Source organism: Bombus pyrosoma, linkage group LG7, assembly GCF_014825855.1.
Source record: "Bombus pyrosoma isolate SC7728 linkage group LG7, ASM1482585v1, whole genome shotgun sequence".
Taxonomy (NCBI): domain Eukaryota; kingdom Metazoa; phylum Arthropoda; class Insecta; order Hymenoptera; family Apidae; genus Bombus; species Bombus pyrosoma.
In genome coordinates, this window is record NC_057776.1 from 1,631,117 (window position 1) to 1,652,749 (window position 21,633).

General features: G+C 30.0%; 3 protein-coding genes and 1 non-coding gene across 9 annotated transcripts in view; 2 read left to right on the top strand and 2 right to left on the bottom strand.

Moving 5' to 3' along the window:
- Window positions 1–100: 100 nt before the first annotated feature.
- LOC122569755 (non-homologous end-joining factor 1-like) lies at window positions 101–2,938 on the top strand. Of its 4 annotated transcripts, XR_006317569.1 has the most exons (6): window positions 101–583; window positions 702–1,020; window positions 1,095–1,251; window positions 1,335–1,570; window positions 1,865–2,166; window positions 2,248–2,389. XR_006317569.1 is itself a non-coding variant. In XM_043731305.1 (5 exons), the coding sequence occupies exons 1-5, from the start codon at window positions 344–346 to the stop codon at window positions 2,427–2,429; spliced, it is 1,131 nt and encodes a 376-aa protein (XP_043587240.1). In that variant the 5' UTR covers window positions 101–343; the 3' UTR covers window positions 2,430–2,938. The 4 variants fall into 4 exon arrangements, 3 of the variants coding, with proteins under 3 accessions (XP_043587240.1, XP_043587241.1, XP_043587239.1); XM_043731305.1 differs by lacking the exon at window positions 1,865–2,166 and having other exon boundaries at window positions 1,338–1,570; window positions 2,248–2,938; XM_043731306.1 differs by having other exon boundaries at window positions 1,865–2,390.
- A 384-nt stretch (window positions 2,939–3,322) lies between these two features.
- On the bottom strand, window positions 3,323–3,394 carry Trnap-agg. Its single transcript has one exon. It is a non-coding gene; the product is annotated as a tRNA-Pro (tRNA).
- A 42-nt stretch (window positions 3,395–3,436) lies between these two features.
- On the top strand, window positions 3,437–9,780 carry LOC122569575 (leucine-rich melanocyte differentiation-associated protein-like). Its single transcript, XM_043730810.1, has 4 exons — window positions 3,437–3,578; window positions 3,676–3,903; window positions 8,485–8,863; window positions 9,421–9,780. Exons 1-4 carry the CDS (start codon window positions 3,519–3,521, stop codon window positions 9,498–9,500), a joined length of 747 nt encoding a protein of 248 aa, XP_043586745.1. The 5' UTR covers window positions 3,437–3,518; the 3' UTR covers window positions 9,501–9,780.
- Window position 9,781: 1 nt separating this feature from the next.
- The window catches only part of LOC122569574, a 101,899-nt gene continuing 90,047 nt past the window's right edge, over window positions 9,782–21,633 (bottom strand). For all 3 annotated transcript variants that reach the window (XM_043730809.1, XM_043730807.1, XM_043730806.1), the window contains exons 12-18: window positions 18,910–19,064; window positions 18,002–18,189; window positions 16,716–16,818; window positions 16,445–16,606; window positions 13,949–14,181; window positions 13,101–13,312; window positions 9,782–12,020 (exon numbers count right to left, since the gene is read on the bottom strand). In XM_043730809.1, coding sequence (XP_043586744.1) covers window positions 11,866–12,020; window positions 13,101–13,312; window positions 13,949–14,181; window positions 16,445–16,606; window positions 16,716–16,818; window positions 18,002–18,189; window positions 18,910–19,064 — 1,208 coding nt within the window. In that variant the 3' untranslated portion in view covers window positions 9,782–11,865. The remainder of the gene's footprint in view (window positions 12,021–13,100; window positions 13,313–13,948; window positions 14,182–16,444; window positions 16,607–16,715; window positions 16,819–18,001; window positions 18,190–18,909; window positions 19,065–21,633) is intronic.

Below are 21,633 nucleotides of genomic sequence, written 5' to 3' on the forward strand. Positions count from 1 at the left end.
TTTAGTACTTTTGGTTAATTTTTATTTATCTTTACATTTAGTAAATATTATTCTTTAATATTTCTTGCGTAGTTATTATCTCTTTTTGTATATGTATACACTATACATATAAATATAGATATTTTGCAAAGCGATGGTTTAGTGTGTGTAATAGCGCAAAATGTATTTAAATCTTATCAAGTAAAAAGAAACATACGAGTATATATAGTATGTAATGTATAGAAAAATGTACGTTATCAGAACGGAAAAACTTTAATTTAAGTACAGACATTTTTGAAGAAACTGAAACATTTGATACAGCAAGATAGGTTATGTTTTTGCACGTTAAAACACATTATGATTTATGCTTCAACAATTTTTTAAAGATATCCTAATCTTTTCTATTACTCTGTTAATAAAAACAAACAGCATGATTTCTGATGAATATAAACAATACAATACATGGAATAACATAAAAATAAATAATGATATTTACATGGTTTCTGTTACACAAAAAGATAACATAATTAAAGTTTTCCTAACTAATCTTATTGAAATATGGATTGACACATTGACAAAAGAAATTATTTTGGATAGATGTCGGGTAATTATATATCTATGCAATATGTACTCTATAATATTATATTACATTCTGAGTAATTTTAATGTATTATTTATTATAATACAAGATGAAATAAATTTTATTTAATTGTTTCTTCTAGAAGTTAAATCGACTTTTAAATATTGAAGCTCTTGATTATAATGACATTATATTGAATATTTTGAATGATATATCAAAATATATTATCAATGCAACTGTGGAACATATCGAGTTGCAAGTTCAAGTAGAACGTTGTTTAATGAAATTTGAACTAAATTTAACAAAAGGAACATCAGAAGATTTTTGGGATTTTATAACTAAACCTCTATGTATATCATCGATGGAAATTATTCATCAGCACAAATTTCTTTTAGATTTAATAAGAAAGAAAGATGAAGAAATTGCTGAATATAAAGCAGAAGGTGCAAAATTAATAAGAAGTATGTTTCCTTTGACATATTATGTTAAAAATATAATTTTAATATAAGATTTCATGCTTTGTTAACTGATACAGAGAATATTGAAACAAAACCTTTCAAAGAGGAACAGTTCAAATTAACTATTTCTAATCCAAATATTATGGATTGCACAAATGCATTTCAAAGCATGGTGAATTTTTATAATAAACTTAATTTATACAAACGTAGTGCAATTCCTAGAGAATCTACAAGGTATTACTGAACAAAACATTATTTCTTTATAGAAAATTTAAAAAGTTGCAATAAAAGTTTATATAACTTCTGATATATTACAGCAGTAGCAGCATTAATGATGCTGATGACACGCACAAAATGGAGCAGAATATTATTAGTTCTGTTCAGAATGATGATAACAGTGTGTGTAAACATGAGGATACTTTTATACAAAACAGCACAGAATCTATACATTCTGAAAATAAACAGCAAGGCAAAGATACAACTAGCAAGAAAATAACTAAGAATAAAACAGGAACCACAAATATGGTACATAGGCCTAAAAAGCTAAAAAAAGGTTTGAATGATTTTATATTGTGAAATATAATATCTAAAATATAAGGAAATATTTTAAATACATATAATATTCAGAGGAAAGGCTAATTAATAAAGATTGTTATTTAGAATACTTTTTCCCCTCCTACATTTATTAGCTTAAATAATAATTAAAACAAAATTAAAAACGATTAATCATAGTAAAAATCTTGATATATATATATGTGTGCATAATAAATATATATAAAATGGAGTACTTATAATAGATTAATTTTTTCAAAACCAACGACGTACTATGTACGTCCTAAAATTCTAGGCTATTTGTACAATACGACCAGTGATGCATCATATACACTTTATAATGAAATTAATGTTATCATTAAGTATTTAAAACGCTATTAAAGATTAAAGAGAGGGAACATGATGTCAAAAGGACAACCAGGAACATAGAGATTTATAGACACAATGAAAATGCCCTTCCATTAAAAGATAAATGAAAGAAGTAAAAAATCATTATAGGAAATAATGATGATGACGATAATATGCAAGACAACAATGTAAATTACAATAAAATTGATAGTGAAAGTAGCAGAATGACATTAGGACAAGATAATGGAGGTGATGAAAACTTTCGTCTGAATATTATTGATAATATTTTATTTGAAAATTATTAGAAAAATATATGTCTTATTTCACTAGAATCTGAACATCTACCTGAAATGTTACCCAGACGAGAAAATAAAAAGATAAAACGGAAAAGGTGTCGACAATGCACTGTCAATGGTTTACGGAAAGAAACTAATTACTACTGTTCTGGCTGTAGAGATAATCCGGGTTTGTGTTTAGGCAAATGTTTTAAGGAATATCATAATCTTACATGATATTTAACATTAATTTATAGGTTTTAACGCTACTTATTACTTTTACCTACTTTTGCACAAAACAATGAGAATAATTTTCTCATTTAACATACAGTTTTCTAAGCTTTCCTATTTTTTTAGTATCAAAAGATTCCAAATGATATTGTTTTTCATTTTAATTATATTTACTTCCAAAAGTATATTGACTGATGAATATGATACATCATTGGTTTTTTGCATCAATAATTTGTTGAGTAGTAACAGATTTTAAAGCAGTAAACTATGTTTTACCTTCTTTTTTTATTTTTACTTTAAATTTTTTCCTTCCTCTCATTTTGTTAACACAAAAAATGTCTGATATACAAAATTTATATCATAAAAAGATATAAGTATGTATAGAACCTGATTTCAAATGAATTAATGATAACTAATTTTATTTGTATATATAAATTATTTATAATAATCTAAAATATAATTAAATAACATTTAATTAATATATATAGAATTTTAAGCCCTTTCTCTGGATATTACTTCAATTGTATATTTATATATCTATAAATTTGTTATTTTAATGTAAAATTGTACATATTGGAATACGAAATATGAATTTGTTACTTCAGAATATGAAGTATGAATTGCATATATGATTTACAAAAATAACTATTTTATTAAATAAATAATATATAATAATAAATATAATAATTATTTATGTAAAATTTATACGAAAAAGAATATATGCATATAGAAATATAAACTATTTATTACCTATATTACCTCTGTCTTCTTGTTTACTATTTATTTGTTATACTAAAAACGATAATCTACTTTTAATAAAATTATATTATGTATATCGTGAGAAGCTATGTATTATGAATAATGAAATGTAAATAAAATGATTAAAAAAAATAATCACCGGGCTCGTCCGGGATTTGAACCCGGGACCTCTCGCACCCTAAGCGAGAATCATACCCCTAGACCAACGAGCCGTGTTGTATATTATACTCATTGATAGAAATACCTTTCGTAATGGCGACACCACTGTCAATTCAATGTATTATCATTCTTATTGTTTCATGATAATTTCTCATCATATAGTACTTTACGTGCAAGATGGCGGAGCGGTGCCAACAAGATTTTAATAGGAGTGCATTGACAGTACGACGTGGGCGGGTAATTAACGTATATTATTATTAACAGACAATTGAAGTGTTGTTTTAGTGAACTTTATTCTATATATAAACTTTTACACGTCGTTACAATTATCTAGGTTTGGTATACGGGACAACGAGCAGAAAAGATACCCGGAGGATTAGTGGGTGTCGTTGGTAATGATTGTACGAGTTTAGATTTGTCATATAATGAACTAACCTCTATCAGCTCTGTTAAACACTTCTGCAGACTACAGGAATTGATACTCGACAATAATAAACTGCGGGACCTAAAGACGTTACCTTGTATACCAAGTTTGACCACACTCAGTTTAAACAATAACAAGGTTTGTTTTGTTTGTTTTTGCTACTTTTTGTGTTAGAGACAATATTTTGTTATATTAGAGTTGTCACTTATGGTATAAACACGAATTACTTGACGATTGTACGTTGTGAGAACTATAGATTAAATGATTTTTCAGTGATCTTTTAAATGTAATATTCTATTTTAGTTTTTTAGTTAGGCCAGTCAGTTATTTATATGCATGGCGTTCTATGTTATTTTATAGAGCACGGTATGTATGTATGTACTTGCATACATACTTAAGTACATAGTAGCAAAAGTATCTACGCAATTTTGATGAATGGTAAATAATAAACGTTAATTAATGTAATTTAAATCTCATAGAATTGCTGAAAGAAAAATTGTCATCCGTTATAAAAAAAATGTTTATTATCAACAAGACTTAAAATATTGAATATAGAAAGACGTTGGAGAGTAGCTAATGTAAAAATTACTTTTTTCAAATTTTAAAGTATTGACAACATATTGTACCATGTAGTTAATAATCTTAATTATGTTATTCCATTTTCGAGCATTTTCGTTTACAATATATTACGTGTAAAATGTTTTATGTATAATTCGTGATATTGTATCTATGGACAAATTTCTTATTTATTTCACTGAAATTTTATTTCGAAACATTCGTCAAATACACTTCAATAGATTTTAGCATAATGCTGTGACGTGCTCGTTATCATGTATGAGATTTACACATTATCACAACAGATTTATCTTTCAGCGCGTTCAAATGTTATTAAATTTCTATTTATAGTAATATTATATGTGGTCAATTCGATGCTTATTTACAGGATGAACTTCGTTTTGATATTATCTTACTTTTCATTTCCAGTGTGAATTATGTTTTTTTTTTTTTACAAAAAGATAACAGTTCTGAATGAAGCCTGAGAATTTATTTTTCCTAATTTATTAAATACTTTGCAGTTTTATTGATATGTATTGAAAATATTTGTATGGAAATTACAGGAAAAGTTCAAAATTTATAGCGCTTGAAAGAAACGCTTATTTTTCTAATGAAACACAATATGAATTATGTATTTTAACAGATCAATTAATTATTTATTTGAATATGTGCTAATATTTAAATAAATTGTATTTACTTATGTATTGAGTACCAAATCCATGACATGAGTATCCAGATTCCTAAGAATTTTCCGAAAGCATGCAAAAAATCTCCGGGCTTGCCGAAAATGTCGAGATTTTCGAGTATGTCCGGGATTCCTGAAAGTGAGCGATTCTTAGTCTTGTTCTGTTCGATGTAACAATATTGTTGTACAATATTGTTTGAAAATGTAAACAAACTGGCTTTCTTACATGCGAATTCAAAATGAAGTATTATACGTAAATATTATTTATTTGGTGTATTATTTCCATTCTACCTACCGAATTTTATAATTTTATATTGATAAATTAAATAAGTAAAAATTAATAAATAAATAAATTTTATGATGATTTCCAAAAAGGTCTAAAAATCGAAAATTTGAAATCAAGATCATATTCATTAAAACAAGTCTCGAAACGGATCTTCAAAATTTTCGGGAACCCCGACACTTTCTGAAAACCTGGATATTTTCGGCAATACCGATACGCTTGGGAATCCTATTCGGCCCGATCTCGTCCTGACTATCGGGTTCTCGCACACCTTTAGTATCGAATACAAGAATAGATACATATTTTAATAGTTATACAATTATTTCTGTATTGTCCCTTTTTTGGAAATCGCAAATGTTATCTTATAGATAAATTTTAAAAATCCAATAATTTCTATGCAATAAATTTTTTTATCAATACTTTATTATTGTGAAAATGTATAGATACAGGTATACAAATGATAAAAAGATCATTAATTAATACAATCTCATGTGACATCGTAAATATATTTATAATTTTTTAACAATGATTTCAATTTATTTTGTTTCTGACTTTTCTTCGTAATGACACTGTCATTACAGTGTATCGTAAGGAAAGTTGACCAAAAATGTGGCTAGATATAATATGTTAAAGCAAGAAAAAATAAAGTTGATATAAACATGTATTAAAATGCATTTTTCTGAATATATCATACAGTTTAGTACTGGTACATTTTAGCTATCATTAAAACTGTGTTTGCATTATACATACATATATACGAGTATATTATAATAATATAAACTATGTATTTTCTCACATTTGCATTTTCATTGTATTAAATCTTTTTTATGGTAGTATAATTATATATATGTATAGAGAGTATATCCAAATTTTTATTTTGCATATTAAAATACCAATTACCCTTTAAATACGGCCATGTGTGTCATAAAAATTATTATGACGACTAACAATGCACAATATTACTCATATTTCCAACATATATTACTAGTTCGTGATTTTTTAACAGTTGTTAAAATGGTAATTCGCAGAAGGCAAAATAAAATGTTTGCGTTCATTGTTGAATTAACTGTACTCACTTCTATCAGAAAACTCTTAAAGGAATAGCTTGTAACTGATTCACCTCGATTAAAATTCTGGACGTGTATCGATGATATATTTTTGGTATCTTATATCATCGAGAATGTTTATAGTTCGATGACGCTTATGCCATTCACCTTGTTGTGAATAAGTTGCGGTGATGTAATCAGGACGCATATTAACATATTTTCGCCAGCAACAGTATTATTTTACATAAATTAGCCAATTAATTAAAAACATTTACTATTCGTATTTAGCATTTATTTTGTATTTAGAGTCGGACATATTTGTTTATCCATTATTATTTCAAAATAGCGAGTTTAAATCTGTTTAGTTAATTATATGTCTATTGATTGTTCGTTATTGTATATATTTATATATATACAAAGTATTACTTCATAAAATATAAAATTATAATCACTATCTGGCCTCCAACTTATCATGCTCATGGCTTAATATATCTTAAGCAAACTTATGCGTATAAAATAAAAAATTATTATACTAAAAGTAAAATCAATGTGGAAAGGTCTCCGGTCGTAAAATGCAGCACATTTTGTACTGTGCATGCGTATCACACACAGAATGCGCTGTGCTTCATTAAATAGTTGCAAAACGGCTGATACTATCGCGTATATGAAGTTACAGTACTTCCGTCACTTGACGAAACATCGTGAACCACATCAGCCACACGAAACGTATGCTGGCCGTATTACGCCGGCCGATTTCTGTACGAAAATTAGATGCATGTTTTTATTTCCCAGCCCACTGACAAGACATTGCAATATTACGTAGTCTATAACACTCCGAAAGAGTTAAACTACAAGAAGGAATGTAAGCAGGCAACAGAACAAAATTCGTAAAAACCGGTGCAGTAGTTTCTGAACCTACTCAGCACAGACAAATAAACGCTGCGCTGTTTCTTTATTAGGATGGTATAGATAAATAGAAATGAATAAAAGAGCTACCAATTAATTTGATAACTATACTATCCTGTTATAGCTATAATATATTGTGAGTTGTGAATTTTCAGTATTATGTATTTACTGTGTGATGTATCTCACCACTGTGCTACTACACGATACAGTCGTATGGTAAACAATAATCTGTGAGAACTGAAAATATATAGTATTGCCAAGTATAATATTTGAAGAAACTATGACTTTATACATATACATATAAAGCTAATATATAGAAAAATATATATTATATACATTGTTATATATATTATTGTTATACTATATATATAATATAATGATATATAACGTATACAAAATTCTATTAAACAAAATTCCATATTTTAAATTACAAATTGCAATATATCGTGCTATGTTCTAAATAACAAAATTTTTAATATTTATACTTTTAATTTTGATGTTGAATTATTTAACATTTAGATGTTTAACGATACATTTTGAATATTATTTGCAAATTTACTTAATTGCTCTTTATAAAATATTATAATTTCAATGTTTATTTAAAATCATATGAATTGAATTTTGTGAATTTTAATTTAATGAATAATAAATAAGTATTCTTGAAATAATAACGATAAGTTTAGTTTTTATAAAATAAACTGAAGTCTTAATTCATAAAATTATGACATATGTATTAATAAAATGTATTATGTATTACAATATTTGAATATTTAAAACGTACTTATGCGTTTATAGGATTTAATTAATTTTATACTATATGGTACCTCGTTTAAATATAAATTAAATATTAAATTAGATAGTATGTAGTTCTACATGAATATTGAAAATTGTTTACTAAACTAATTATACGATTTATTTCGATCTTCATTAAACGTTAAATTAAATATTGCTAAACTTATTTGTACGTATTTGTCCGCATTTCATTCATGCAACTTGCATTCCATCTAAGATATTATTAAAATATAAATGTTATCTGTAATATTGTTTATTTGAATATCTATATTCTGATATCTATAAGACAAATATCTATCAATAAGACAGATATCTATAATCAAATATTTTACGTTTCTGTACAACCTTTTAATTATATGTACTTATCTTTTGTAACAAATTTATTTGAGTACTGAAACTTCACATTCCTATCATCATACGATTTGGTTTGATTATTGTGAAAAATTTTGTAGATAACAGACATAGACCACGCGTTGAGAAGGATACAGGAATGTTGTCCAAATGTGGTGTATGTAAGCCTGCTTGGCAATCCAGGATGTCCCGATCAGTTGACTAACCCAACATCAACCGACGACGAGGATTATAATCGTTACAGGTTGTACGCGATATACGTATTACCTTCGACTCTTCGCTTTCTTGATTCACGTTCCGTAACGCGACACGAACGAAATGATGCCGAAAGACGAGGAAAATTCTCAAGGACTGTGAAATTGGCCCCAGAATTGTCACCGAAATTCCTTCCGAATCCGATGGAAGAGTTCGACGATATCTTCTTCAATGTTCATTATACGCCTTTGCCAAGGTCAATTCGCGATCCTCTTGATCACAAAGGTATGATTTTGACGTGGTATATTTTTATTATTTTTTAAGCATTCTGAAGGAGAATTATTCCAATGAAGTTCAATATGTAATGATATTTCATTAAGAAATGATTCACTCAAGAAAGAAATGGAGTAAAATATTTATTACATAATAACTAACAACGTGTAGAACTGATTTAATCTTAACACTAGAGATAAATGTATTTATCCTGTTAAATCTCAAGTAAGTAAGTGTTTGAACGTACTTCTATTATTAGTAAAGCAATGTGTTGTGAAAATTCTGATTAGGAAATCAAGTCTAAAATATCTATATAATGTATGCGCGTGAAATTGTATAAATAAAATTATATTTAGAGTATTTTATCAGTAAAATATTTACTTTATCTATCACTTATACTTCAATTTTCATTTTTAATTCTCCGATAAAACATTATCTTTTAAATACCTAGTTTCTTTTACGAAATGATAGATGGAGTATCATTATTCAGTTTCAGTCTATTTACGTTATCTAAGAGTAAATTAAAATATTTCTGCAAACTTGTTTCAGTAAGAATATTTTTGTTTCAGGAGCATTTGGAAAGTGTAAATACCGTTACTCAGGAAAAAATTCGGAAGGAAATCGGTTTATTTCCAATAACGATCTTTGAATTCCCATTTAGTAAGTCAAACTAACTTTTGAACGTAAGTTATGATCATTTTTTTTTCCAATCAATGATGAAAACAGCGATCAGGCTCATAGAAACGTACTGAATGAAATGATGCACAATTTTTTTACCTTCTCGATATTTTTTCTTCTTTATTAGCAAAAAATCTCATCTACGTGCCTGAAGTCGCGTTTGTACGCATTTATCTGCTAGATGTTAATTTTTTATATAAATAAATAAATATATATATATACACATCGAATAAAATATAAATTCACCATGAGTAAACATACAAAATTTTATTATCATGTACACTGGTATAAATAAATGTCCAAATTAGTATCTCTGTTTCTTTCCAATTGATCGAACGATTCGATCCGAGTGTTACGTGACACAGTCTCGAACGGAAACAGAAAACGTGCACGTGTCATGAATTCCAACACTTCGGTTCTTTCTTCCTGCTCATTGACTTTATTATCATAATTTAATATTATTGGTCCTTAAACGTACACAACATAGTCTTGCAACAATACTTTCTATGCGCAACAAATCGGTTTTTTTTCTGACAAACAGCGAACAAATACAGCTCATTCATCTGACACCCTTGTTTTTATAGGCATATTCACGAATTTTCATACTCGGTTCCTTGACACGTGTTTAGGAGAGAACTTACGTCGAAGGCAGTTTAAAATAGTCTCAATTGTTAACCCTGTATTTAGGAAGAACCTTACGGATAGGTACTTAAACGATCCATGTTACGCTCTATACTTGCCTATATGCAATAAACCGGAAGCTCGGCATTGTAATAATTAATTAAGTACGATTACGTCAGCCTTTCGGTTCGTTCCGGATGCAATTAGTATTAAAAGGAAGTATACGCGGACCAGTGTTTCTTATATGTTTCGTATTATCGTAAGCGCTCTCTATTGGCGTACGCTTCTTTTTTTTTTTGAAACACTGATTTTTTTATTCTATTTAAGATTTTCATCTGTTGCCGAACAACTGATCAAAAGCCCCATGGCTTATTGTATATTGTGTAATCGTACGTGACTGTATAAATATAACATTTATATGATTACATATATTTCTATAGAATGGGAACCGGTCATATTTAATTCCTTAAATACACCGTTCCATCGGTCTGGCAATGCTCAGCGTGAGAAATCGTTTCAAGTATTGTACACACTGGAAGCATCTTTCTCTCCAAGAAAGGAAAGTGTCTACAATGCAAGCCACGTTCCAAACGCTAAAACTTTGTATTCTTCAATTAATGTCAAGTAAAATATATTTTATAAAATATATATATATCGTTTGTGTTTTTTCTTTTCGTTCGCTGAAATATAGAATTATTAAAATTTCATTCTATTGCTGCGATCAAGAATGTGCACGTTTGGAACGGGGCCTTACTTACTCAAGTTTTATTTCCTACTTTCGATAATATGCTTGGCCACGAAGGATATTCATGTATGATAAATTTTCAATAGTCATCACGCCTCGCGATTGGACGGATGCCCGCGATTAAAAAATTTTATTCCGCTATCATCAAAAACGTTCTTATTCGATGAGAAGAACGAGACACGCCTTTTCACAATATCGCACGAATTTTGCACGCCGATATACCGATGTTGACCACCTGGCTAGAATTTGTTTTACTCTGTAAGAATGGATATTACAAAAACAAAATGGGAGATTAAAAAGTGACAGGTGATAACGAAGAAAGGTAATGAAAGCGACTAAACAAAAAAGGGAAACGAAAGTAACGAAAACGTACAAGAAGGATACAGTGGTACAAAGAAAAATTACTCGAAGAAAATCGTATAAAGTATGATCTTTCATATCTACAGCAATCTAAACAAAAGAATAACATAGTTCGAAACAATACCTACAAAGTAACATATCAAAAGCAAACGAAAACTGTGAAGTGAATTTCTAATTATCGCGCAGCTACGAACATTTACAAATTAGACTGGAGTAATGGTAAGTACTAATTTTAGAACCAAGATTAGATTACTTGGAACTTGTTCGCATATGTCCAGAGCTAGTACCTCTTGACGGCCACATGCGGTATTGTGTCCCGTAGAATTTAGAGTCTAAATTATAGACTGTGCCCTGTAAAGAGAATGCAACGCGTCCGCATTGGCCTTAAAGGCACTGATTATTTTTTTTTTTCTTTTTTTTTTCCCAAAAGTTGTTTTGAAACTAATCGATGTGTAGTGTGTTTGCACTACCACGTATATACATAATACGTATATATTTAGGTTCAACTAGGCCGAAGCGTTTCGAGCTTCCTTGAGATGGAGACCCATAAGGTCCGCGAACGAACATGTCACTTAAGTACAAAAGAAATCACTAAGAGGGCACGACATGCTTAGGAGCTGCTGTTTTTCCCGTGATTATGCAGGTTTGGCCTCAAGGTCACGGCTCCCTCGACCCAGAAGTTAGGCCTTTCAAGCATGCTCTGCCAAAGCGACAGCTCTCGACCGGTCGCATCCATCCAGTCAACTGGTTTCCCGTAGTGTTTTCCTGGAAAGATTAATTAATTTCTTTAATATATTATTATGACTACTTTAATTGAATAATTTAATTATGACTACTCAAATTGAAAAATTTATATGTATAATCATGCAGTGTTATATTCGTATTAATGAAGAATAAGATATATTTGAAATATTGTTGGTTCTTACAAGTACGTGGAATCGATTTATTTAATAAATACTTTTTACTTAACTACGATTTATTTAATAGTGTAAAGTCCTGATAATCTAATATTGCAAATTCTTTATATGATCCCTTATAAAATTTGTATAAGAAGTCTGTATAAAAATCATAAGAGAAATGTTGTGGTATTCTGTGTGCTTTTATAATATCTTAAAATATAGTATTAGTAATAATATATGTATATTGTATAATAATCAATAATTAATAATCAATTTTGGAATATTAGATTTGAACATGAAATATTATATTTGTCTTATATCAATGATTATTATGTATTAACTAAATAGCAAACCAACTAACTTTAGTGTACATGTACATGGATTTTAAAACATGTTAAAAATTGAAATGTGTTCAGGATGCAAAGTGTGTGTTTCGTTTATAAAAAAAAAGTCATAGTGTTGAAAATTACATTTTAAATTGAAAAAAGAGATGGGAGATTAATATGCTTCTCATAGCATGACATAATGTACATATGAGTCATGATATATGAATCATAATAATATATGATCGTTTTCATTACGCTGTAGAACAATATATAAAGTAAAAATCTTCAGTAGAGTCAGAACTATATAGGGTGACTCGTCTAACATCATAAATTACTTAAAAATTGTTACATGAAAAAATCTCTTCACTCAAAGTCGCATGTTATGAATATAATTTTTAATATAGATTATCTTGAAGTTTTACAAATGAAATGTGTATTATTTCATTATATTCTCTAAAAAGGGGTGAATAACTGATTATTATGTTATGCGGATCAAAAAACGCTAATTTTCAAGATAGTCTCCAAATAATTTCCAATAAATTATATAATAAGTTTCTTAAATACTAAAATTATAGTAAAACGTAAAATATAAGAGTACTTTGAGCTGTGATGATATGTACCTGTGCCAAGGTTGAATCGAACTCCACCTAGAAATTCGTTGCTAGCAATACGATCATGGTCCCAGACTGTCAATTCCAGTCCACGTTCCGCTAGTTCTTGTAGACTAACATCTTTATAAATGAAAGTATGACCCCATACTGGTGAACCACCAGATCTGCGAACTACTCCAGTCTTTTGTTTCCCTGAACGTCCCTTGTCAGGTAATAAATAACTGAAAGTATTTATAATAATAATGAACATGTGGCTTTTTCTGCCTTAAATACGTTACACGATTTTTTGTAAAGTTAGGCGAATTTACTGACTTTTTGTCAACATAATATTATTATTTATTAATTTCGGTTAATTTATATCAATTGTTACTGCTAGGCGATGACTATCAAAACTTAGGGGAATTATTGATGTATATAAACGAAATTAATTGTGGACTGTAATTCATAATTGTCATTTATTTTATTAAGAAATATTAATTTCTTTTGTTTCTTTTGATATATATATATTTGTTTTTTAAATGATATATATATATTCATTATCATTGGAGGTTTGAAGCTATTGTTTGGTATACTTTTCGAAATATTGGAAATATTTACTTACTGTTAATGAGAAATAAAAAGTTTATATGTATAAACCTTAGAAAGGAAATTTAATGTAGGAATAAATATATTTAAGAGCTTGAAATAATAAGTTATAAAAATCAAGATACTATATATACCTTCTAGTTTAGTGAAATATATAGTTGAAGTTCTTTCTAGTTCTTTACTATCATTTTTCAAAATTAGATGAAATTAAGTGTTTAAATGAAATTAGAAGTAAACTGTACATTGATATTTCACTAATAATTATGATATACCTTTTACAAAACGGATCACATGTTCCCGAATTCTTTGCTCTGGTTTGTAAATTTCTTGCTTCCTTTACAAGCACGTGTAATGCACCACGACTCCAGTTCTTCTTCGATTTAGAAGCACTACGATCTGCTCCTATTTCTCGATCTCGTTCTAGTTGTGTAGGGTCTGGTGGTACGAACTTTAGACCGACGATTACCTCACCTTTGTATGCAACAGGGTCGTCGAATGGTTCTGTCTAAAATTTATAATTACAATGAATATTGAATACATAATTATTGAGAAACATATTTTTATTGTTTAAAATCATTGGAATCGTATCAAGAAATTTTGACAGGAAGAACGATGCAATTCTTTCGTGTAATACTTCTATATGTATTGCTTTTATAGGGGATGTTTCGCTTATTTTATCGATAGAAAAAAATGTACCAAGACAAAATTAATTGACTCGGAACTGACTCAAGTGAATTGACTCAAGTTTATCGACATATTTTTATACGGGATTAGATATTCTGATGTATTTCGATCGATGTGTCTCTGTTTACTCTCAATAAAAAGGTATTAAGACTCTTGTGTCCAAGAACGATTAGTATAAAAGATATTTTAGCTTCAATTTTGTAAAACTTATCGTATGAAAGACAAGGGAAACATAAACACATATTGTCTCTCGTACGATAAGTAATGATTATGAAGTAATTAAAGATCAAGACGATAATAAAACAAAGCAAGCAATATGTTTTAAGTAGATTCTAATAATAGTAATACTTCAATTATTCTCAAATTTTGAGGATAATTCTTCCTATTTTAAGACACAAATAATTAAAAAGAAGTGAACGACTAATTAAAGTAAATATGCAAAGTTTAATACTAATTGTTTGATAAAAAAAAAATTATATGCTGCAATACTGTAAAATGATAAAAATTGGAGGTTTCTAGCAAAGATTCTAGTTCTTGCGCATGCAAATACATCATGAAATTGTGTAGTTAGAAGTTAGTTTGCAAGAATATCACGTATTTCCATAGAAATGCTTTCTTCCTTCATGCTATTGTTCAAATTTGAATTTTCTGCCTGTAAACGAATAGGCGAATACGAATAATTTGCCAGGTAGTATAATAACTCGTGCAATATTGCATTCTTACCGCGAAGTGTGTCAATTAGCTTTATTAACGCAAATAAAAACAAATGAAAAGAGGCTCTAATTACATACTGGAGAATAATTGAGTCAGTACGAAGACTTACTTTCCCCGGCCCATTCTCGCCGCGCTTTTATATCTAGAATGATCTGTATTGTGTAAAATTGTGCGCATTGTGTAAAATTACTGAAAAAGAGATACAACGCGAATCAAAAAGTTCTATTAATTAATAAATCTTAAATCGAAGATGAGTTTCGTTTCTATTAGCGGAATAAAAGCTGCAATAGTAGTTCAAGATAGAACTACGAAAACGAAATTAAAGTAGGCTAAGATTGTCAACAAATTTTGGGAAATTGGGAAAAATTATTTATATTTACTTACTAACTAGAAATAAAAAATTCTTTCAACAATATATACAATTAGTAAATATTTATTAATTATTATTAAAGTTAATTGTTCTATTTACTATGAGATGTAGAGGAGAAGCATGAATAGTTAATGTTTTTAATTTACAATAGTTTTTAGATCATTTAAGCTAAATGATTTATTATTATACACACAAGAAACTAATATCTTCAGAGGGAAGCAGGAGAAGAGCAAGAAAGTTGGACAGGAGACCAAATTGTAGAAGAAAGAAGGAAGAGAGAAACAGAAGAGAGGAGGAAAAGGATAAGGGAATCCAAATACAATAGATACTTCAGGAACATAACCAAAGATGAGATGCCAAAGTACTTGGAAGGGAGGATGAAGTGGAAGGACAGGAAAATTATAGCCAGATTCAGGTGTGGAAACGAGACCAAAGCGAAGGAACACCGGAAAGAGGAGGGAGAAAAGAGGTGCAGACTATGTGGAAGGGAAGAAGAGGACCTGAGACATGTAATAGAAGAATGTTAAATAACGGGAGGACCAAAAGACGTGTAAAAAACACTGAATGAGACTGGAGAAAGACTAATGGAATTAAAGCAATAATAGAGAAGAGAAGGGCAAGGGCAATACAAGACGGGGAGGAAGGACAAGAAGGTAGCACAGCAAGGAGGCAAAAGACCAAAGTGACAATAATGTGTAGTCATAAGTTGCAATAGTTTGTAGTCATTAGTTTTAACTGCTAGAGGTAAGAATATGCCAAGGAGTGCAATACAATAAATGTAAGAAATGTAAACCGAAAGTTCGTCCAAAGCCGAAAGACACGGACTAAAATAAAAGATCTAAAATAGGGATCTTCCCTATCCCTAAAGTCTAAACATACCGATATTTAATAATAATAGATTTCTCGTTAGTTGCCTTGTATCTCTTCCAGCAATAATAAGACATTTCGTTCATTTATGCTTGGTAACGTACTTGTGCTAGACAAGCTGTCGTAAACTTACTCGTTCCTGAAGCGGGTACCATTTCGGTGTGGGATCGTCGAAGATTTTGTTCTCCAGGGGCATTCGAACCTCGCCAAGGAAATCGTTGCGTCCAAACATGTCTGAATGCCAAACTGTCAGCCACAGGGTTCTGGTTTCTAGGCCGCTCAGACTCATATGGAACTGAAATGTCGTGGTGACGAACCATCCAAGCTCTAACTTTCATGCAGGAACAACGGAGCAACAGGCAAAACATTTGTGCTCAAGGCTGGTCTCAAATGAAAAAGCTTACCTTCAATGTTTCGTTAAACTCAGGATTCAACGTGTGTTTCTTCACCTTAGTTTTCCGTTTGCCGCTCTTCGACTTGTCCGGCAATAAGTATACTTTCACGTATCTGTTGAAGTATGTTATATGAAAGAAGAATGTAATTTTATAGGAAATTGTTGGTTTTCGATGTACATAAAGTGTAGATGAGGATCGCTTGTATTTAAATTATTATGTTCGTTGAAAGATAATTTTTATAGCAATTGAGATATAAATTTAATAAAATTCTGGAAATACGTTTCTAGAATATTTACATTGCTTTTCTTTTAAATTGATTGTCTAGAGACGCATTAACCACTAATAATAAATTAGTGGTCGTGTTTTATAATTTGTGTTTGATTGAAATTTTTTAATTTCCTTTGTATAGAAGAAACTGCTTTTGTTTTTACAGTATACATTATTGTGATTATACTCTATATATTACAGTATAAAATACGTTACGAATTTATGGTTCTTTGAAATAATAAAAATATTAAAAAATACGTAGGTGATATTTATAGGTGGCATTTAGACATCAAGGCAGTGAAATGTGTATAATGGTATAAAATGCATGACATTTGTATAGATATCTTTAATGCGAAATTAAACTGTTTATAATTTGACAAGCACATCTCAATCTAAAAGATAATTTGCTAGAGAAATTTCCTTCGTTATTTTGATATCTAGCATTACTCTTTATAAATATCACCCAAATATTTTTAACACTCTGTATAATAACACTGCATATTTCAAGTTATTAATTATGAATCTTTAATTTAATTCAATTTAATTATGAATCTTGTTTTCTTTTGATTTTTGAAAAATATGCTTCTGTAATTATTGTCTTTTCACCGATACTAAAGTAGCCAGGAATATTTGCAAAAAGGACGCTGAGAATTATAAATAAATTCGAAATATCGATCCTATTACACAGTTTTTTCTAAACATTCCAACTTCTTGATATTCTGACGATTAAATACGATTAAAGAAATTTCCAATTTTTATGATAAATTTGTAAAAATTTCAATCTGTTGCGCATATAGCATATTGTAGTGTAGTTTTCGTTATCTGATATATTACGTCTGTAAGAAATGAAATGTACTAACGTGTTGAAAACTCCTACAAATTGGCAATAACTATTTATAAGTAAGAGGATAATTAGTTTTTTTTTAATTATATATATTATATAGCGATTAATTATATTGGGCGAGATATGTAATCGGTAGCGTTAATCTAACAAATGATTTTTCTTTCATGAGTCATGCGTTACTTACGGATCGGATCGTTTGCGTTTTACGTCAACAGGAGCTAGATTTTTGCATTTTGTTACGTGCACCTCGAATGTTAGGTGCTTATAATCGTATTGCAAAGCGAACTCGACTTCTCCTGTGACGACAACCGAGCGACAGCACCGTCCTTCACCAGCACCGCTATAAACCGACGCCATAGAATCTGAACGTGCCTGAAAAATATATATTAAGTATTTATGTATATTCATATTGCAACGACGCAAGATAATTTGTGATCAATAAACATAGCAAAAGGAATTGCGGATAACAATGAATTGGAAGTTTTTCTTCTTTCTAACAACTCTTCTTCCTTTAACGGCCTCTCTCAGAGAAGTCTTTGAGAAACTCAAATTTGCAAATCGTTACAGTATCGTCTCTTGGTACATGATAATCTTTATTTATGCTTATGTGCATAAATATTTCTTCTATACGTGTTTCTCTATCATCTACATATTATTTTATAATATCAAAGACAAATCTAAAACCTTTCAAACCAATTACTTTTAGTCGTAAATCTTTTCTTTTCTTTAGTGCCTAAAATAACACTAAACACGCGTCTTTTATTGATATTTTTCAATATACAATTAAAGGAAATAAAGAGTTTTGTCAAACTATTTGGACAAATTAATCAGTGAAGAACATTTTTACGTCATAATAGAATCACGTAGAAGGACGCCTTATTTATAAATATGCGGAATCAAGAAAATTTGATATTTCAGACATTCGAGGAAATTTTTGAAACAAAACTAAAATCAGTTGAAATGAAACAAAATTTTATTTTAAAATAATTTTGTCGCGTTCGTAATCAAATATAGGATACGCTCGCCTCTAATTCAACACTTAGTGTTCCAATAACAAATTAGATTTAAAGCTGGTTTAAATTTTGTACTTACTCCAAGACTCGACAAAGATGCACGGGTTGCAAGGTGTCCAGAATGTAGTCCGGAATCCATGTCATCTACGTCGATCACTGTGTGACTAGAGCCTGCTCGTGATCCTGCACCGATGATTGGAGTACTACATGCTTCTGACAAGCTACTTCCATCATCTGCAACATAAAATATATGAATAATATAATTAGACACGCCATTAATTAATAAACCGACCGGTTTTTATCTTTCTAAAGGGTTTTTCGTTTCAAATTTCGCGTCTGCTTGAACGATATTTATGTTTCCATTCGGTAGAAGAATGCAATCAGGAAGAAAAATATAAAAATCACGAAATATAAGTGTTTCTCTAAAAATCACAATAACTTTTTTCGCTACCGTCCTTTATCGTAATTTAACAATCTTGGAAAATAATATATTTGTTATTTGTATCTTATCTTATACGAGAGAATCAACAATTTACCAGGAAATAATTTCTTCGCAGAGATTTAAACTGCTTTAATAAAAATAAGAAATTATGCATCTCTGTTTAACAGTATAAAGTTTAATGATTGCAATATTTTACATATTAAAAATGTACATCTTTAAGCCGAGAACAAGAAATGAATGTAATAAGAAACTAAGCAAATTATTAGAAAATTATAACGCGATGAAACTGACTTATTCCATCCTCAGAACTGTTATCGCAGCTTTTCTGCTGGCCTGCTTTTCGTATTCGACACTTGGGAAACAACTCAGAACACGAAGATAAATTCCTCCGTTCGTCCGATTTTCTAATCGTACGTTTTGAAAATATCTCTGGCAAGGAAGATTCACTGTCGCTTTCAAACACCTTCCTCTCGTCAGAACCATTCTTTTTATTCGTCTTAGAAAGTATCGTGAAATTGCGTTTTATGCCAAACGAAGGACTGCTCGTTGTATAAGTTCTATCTTCGGAACTTATAGAGTTAATTGTTAATGCACTTTTCTCCAATTCTCTCGGTCTGTAATTACTTTCCTGTATTAATGAACGATTAGCATCGACGTTTGCTGGAATTTCATTCTTTGTCAATGAATCATCCGACGCCATTCGTTTCATCTCCATCTGATCCTTACTTCTTTCCAAATCTTCATTTTGTAAAATCTTCTCATTTGATAATTCTTCTTCGTTGTGATTTCTACATTTAGGATAACAAGATGCACCGCAACAGTCGAAGAATAAATTGGAAGTGATACGTCGCGCTAGATTCCTCACGGTCCAGGACCGATTTGGCATGTTGAAAGTGGTATAACCAGTAGCTTTCGTCATTTTCACGCGCGATTTTCTCGTTCTGCGCCCTTCAGACACGTTGCGAACTTCTCCACGAGCAACCCGTTGCTTGCAACACTTTCTTTTGCTTGGAGAATCTGCCGGAAGTTCGCTCGTTTCACTTCGATAACTTCCAACGGAGGAGATTCTTTGCCACAAGGCAGTGTTTCATGAAAACCTGCCTTGTACGTTCCGATCCTTCTTCCTATTTTCTCGAAAATTGTAATGAAATAGAATATCGTTAGTCGGTGAACAATTAGAGATGCGCATTAGGATCGTTTCCGGTGTGGAACTTCGTTAAATGCCACTCGTATTCGTTCTCGTTCATTGCAATAGTTGTGTGCAAGCAATTTTGTGCAATTTCGCGATCAACCCTTGGCCAATTTACGTGAAATGGTAGAACGGAATGCAAACAGAAGCGAAACATTCTCGATACTAACGAGTTCGTTTATGTCCATGGTCGTTTCTGATAATGTAGCGAGGGGAACGAGCACTACGATAAAACTGATTTTTGCTTCCTGTTTTCCGTCCTGAATGTGCAGGGGCTTTCACGTTCAAGGTTCCGCCTCCATGGAAGTACGATAAGGGAGAAAATTAAAATATGTTTGAAAATTTCCTACGAAAGACACGATTGCTCAGATTGTTGAAATTTATTTCTATACAAAGGTTTGGGGTACAGTTTCTACGGCAAGTACCATGGGGTCAATGATAATTAGATAAGTATGGGAAAGTTCAAAATACAAAAGCGGACAGAATGAATGGTTTGATAGATAAAACGATTTGCTACCGAAATTTCATTTTCTATATTATATTTATAAATCTAATAATTAATGATATTAATTATTATTCTGTGGTGCAGAATAATTGTATTGATTTAATTATTAATATACTGCGGACATCTATACATTTTCCAGAAATTTACAGATACAACGATATACAGAATACGATATGGGTAACATGCAAAAATACATAAAATATCTGAAGAAATGTTCTTCTTATAATATTTAGGGAATAAAGTAAATCTCCACGCAGGTTCCATTTTTTAGTTATCTTCATAGATATTTAGATTTATCTTTAGAGTATATGTAAGTGTTAATGATTAATATAAAATTTTACTTCAATGAGATATAGAATGAAACTTACACTTACGCGAATTGAAAGTAGATATGTTATAATAAAAGTTTACGATCAACAGGCTCATTTATAGGATCATAGAAATTTTTAGTATCATATTCGCATTTCAGGTGCAATGTCTATGAGCGACTAGAAGAAATGTGTGCCAAGGTGAATGCTGCTAGGTGAGAAAAAGCCTTTGTAGCTCGTACATTTTACACTTCAGATTTTAGTATATTAAAATTTCTATTTATCGTATACCGCGTTGTTAAACGTACGTTATATAATTTTCGAAATTATTGTCCTTATACCTACTTATTTCCTTTGGA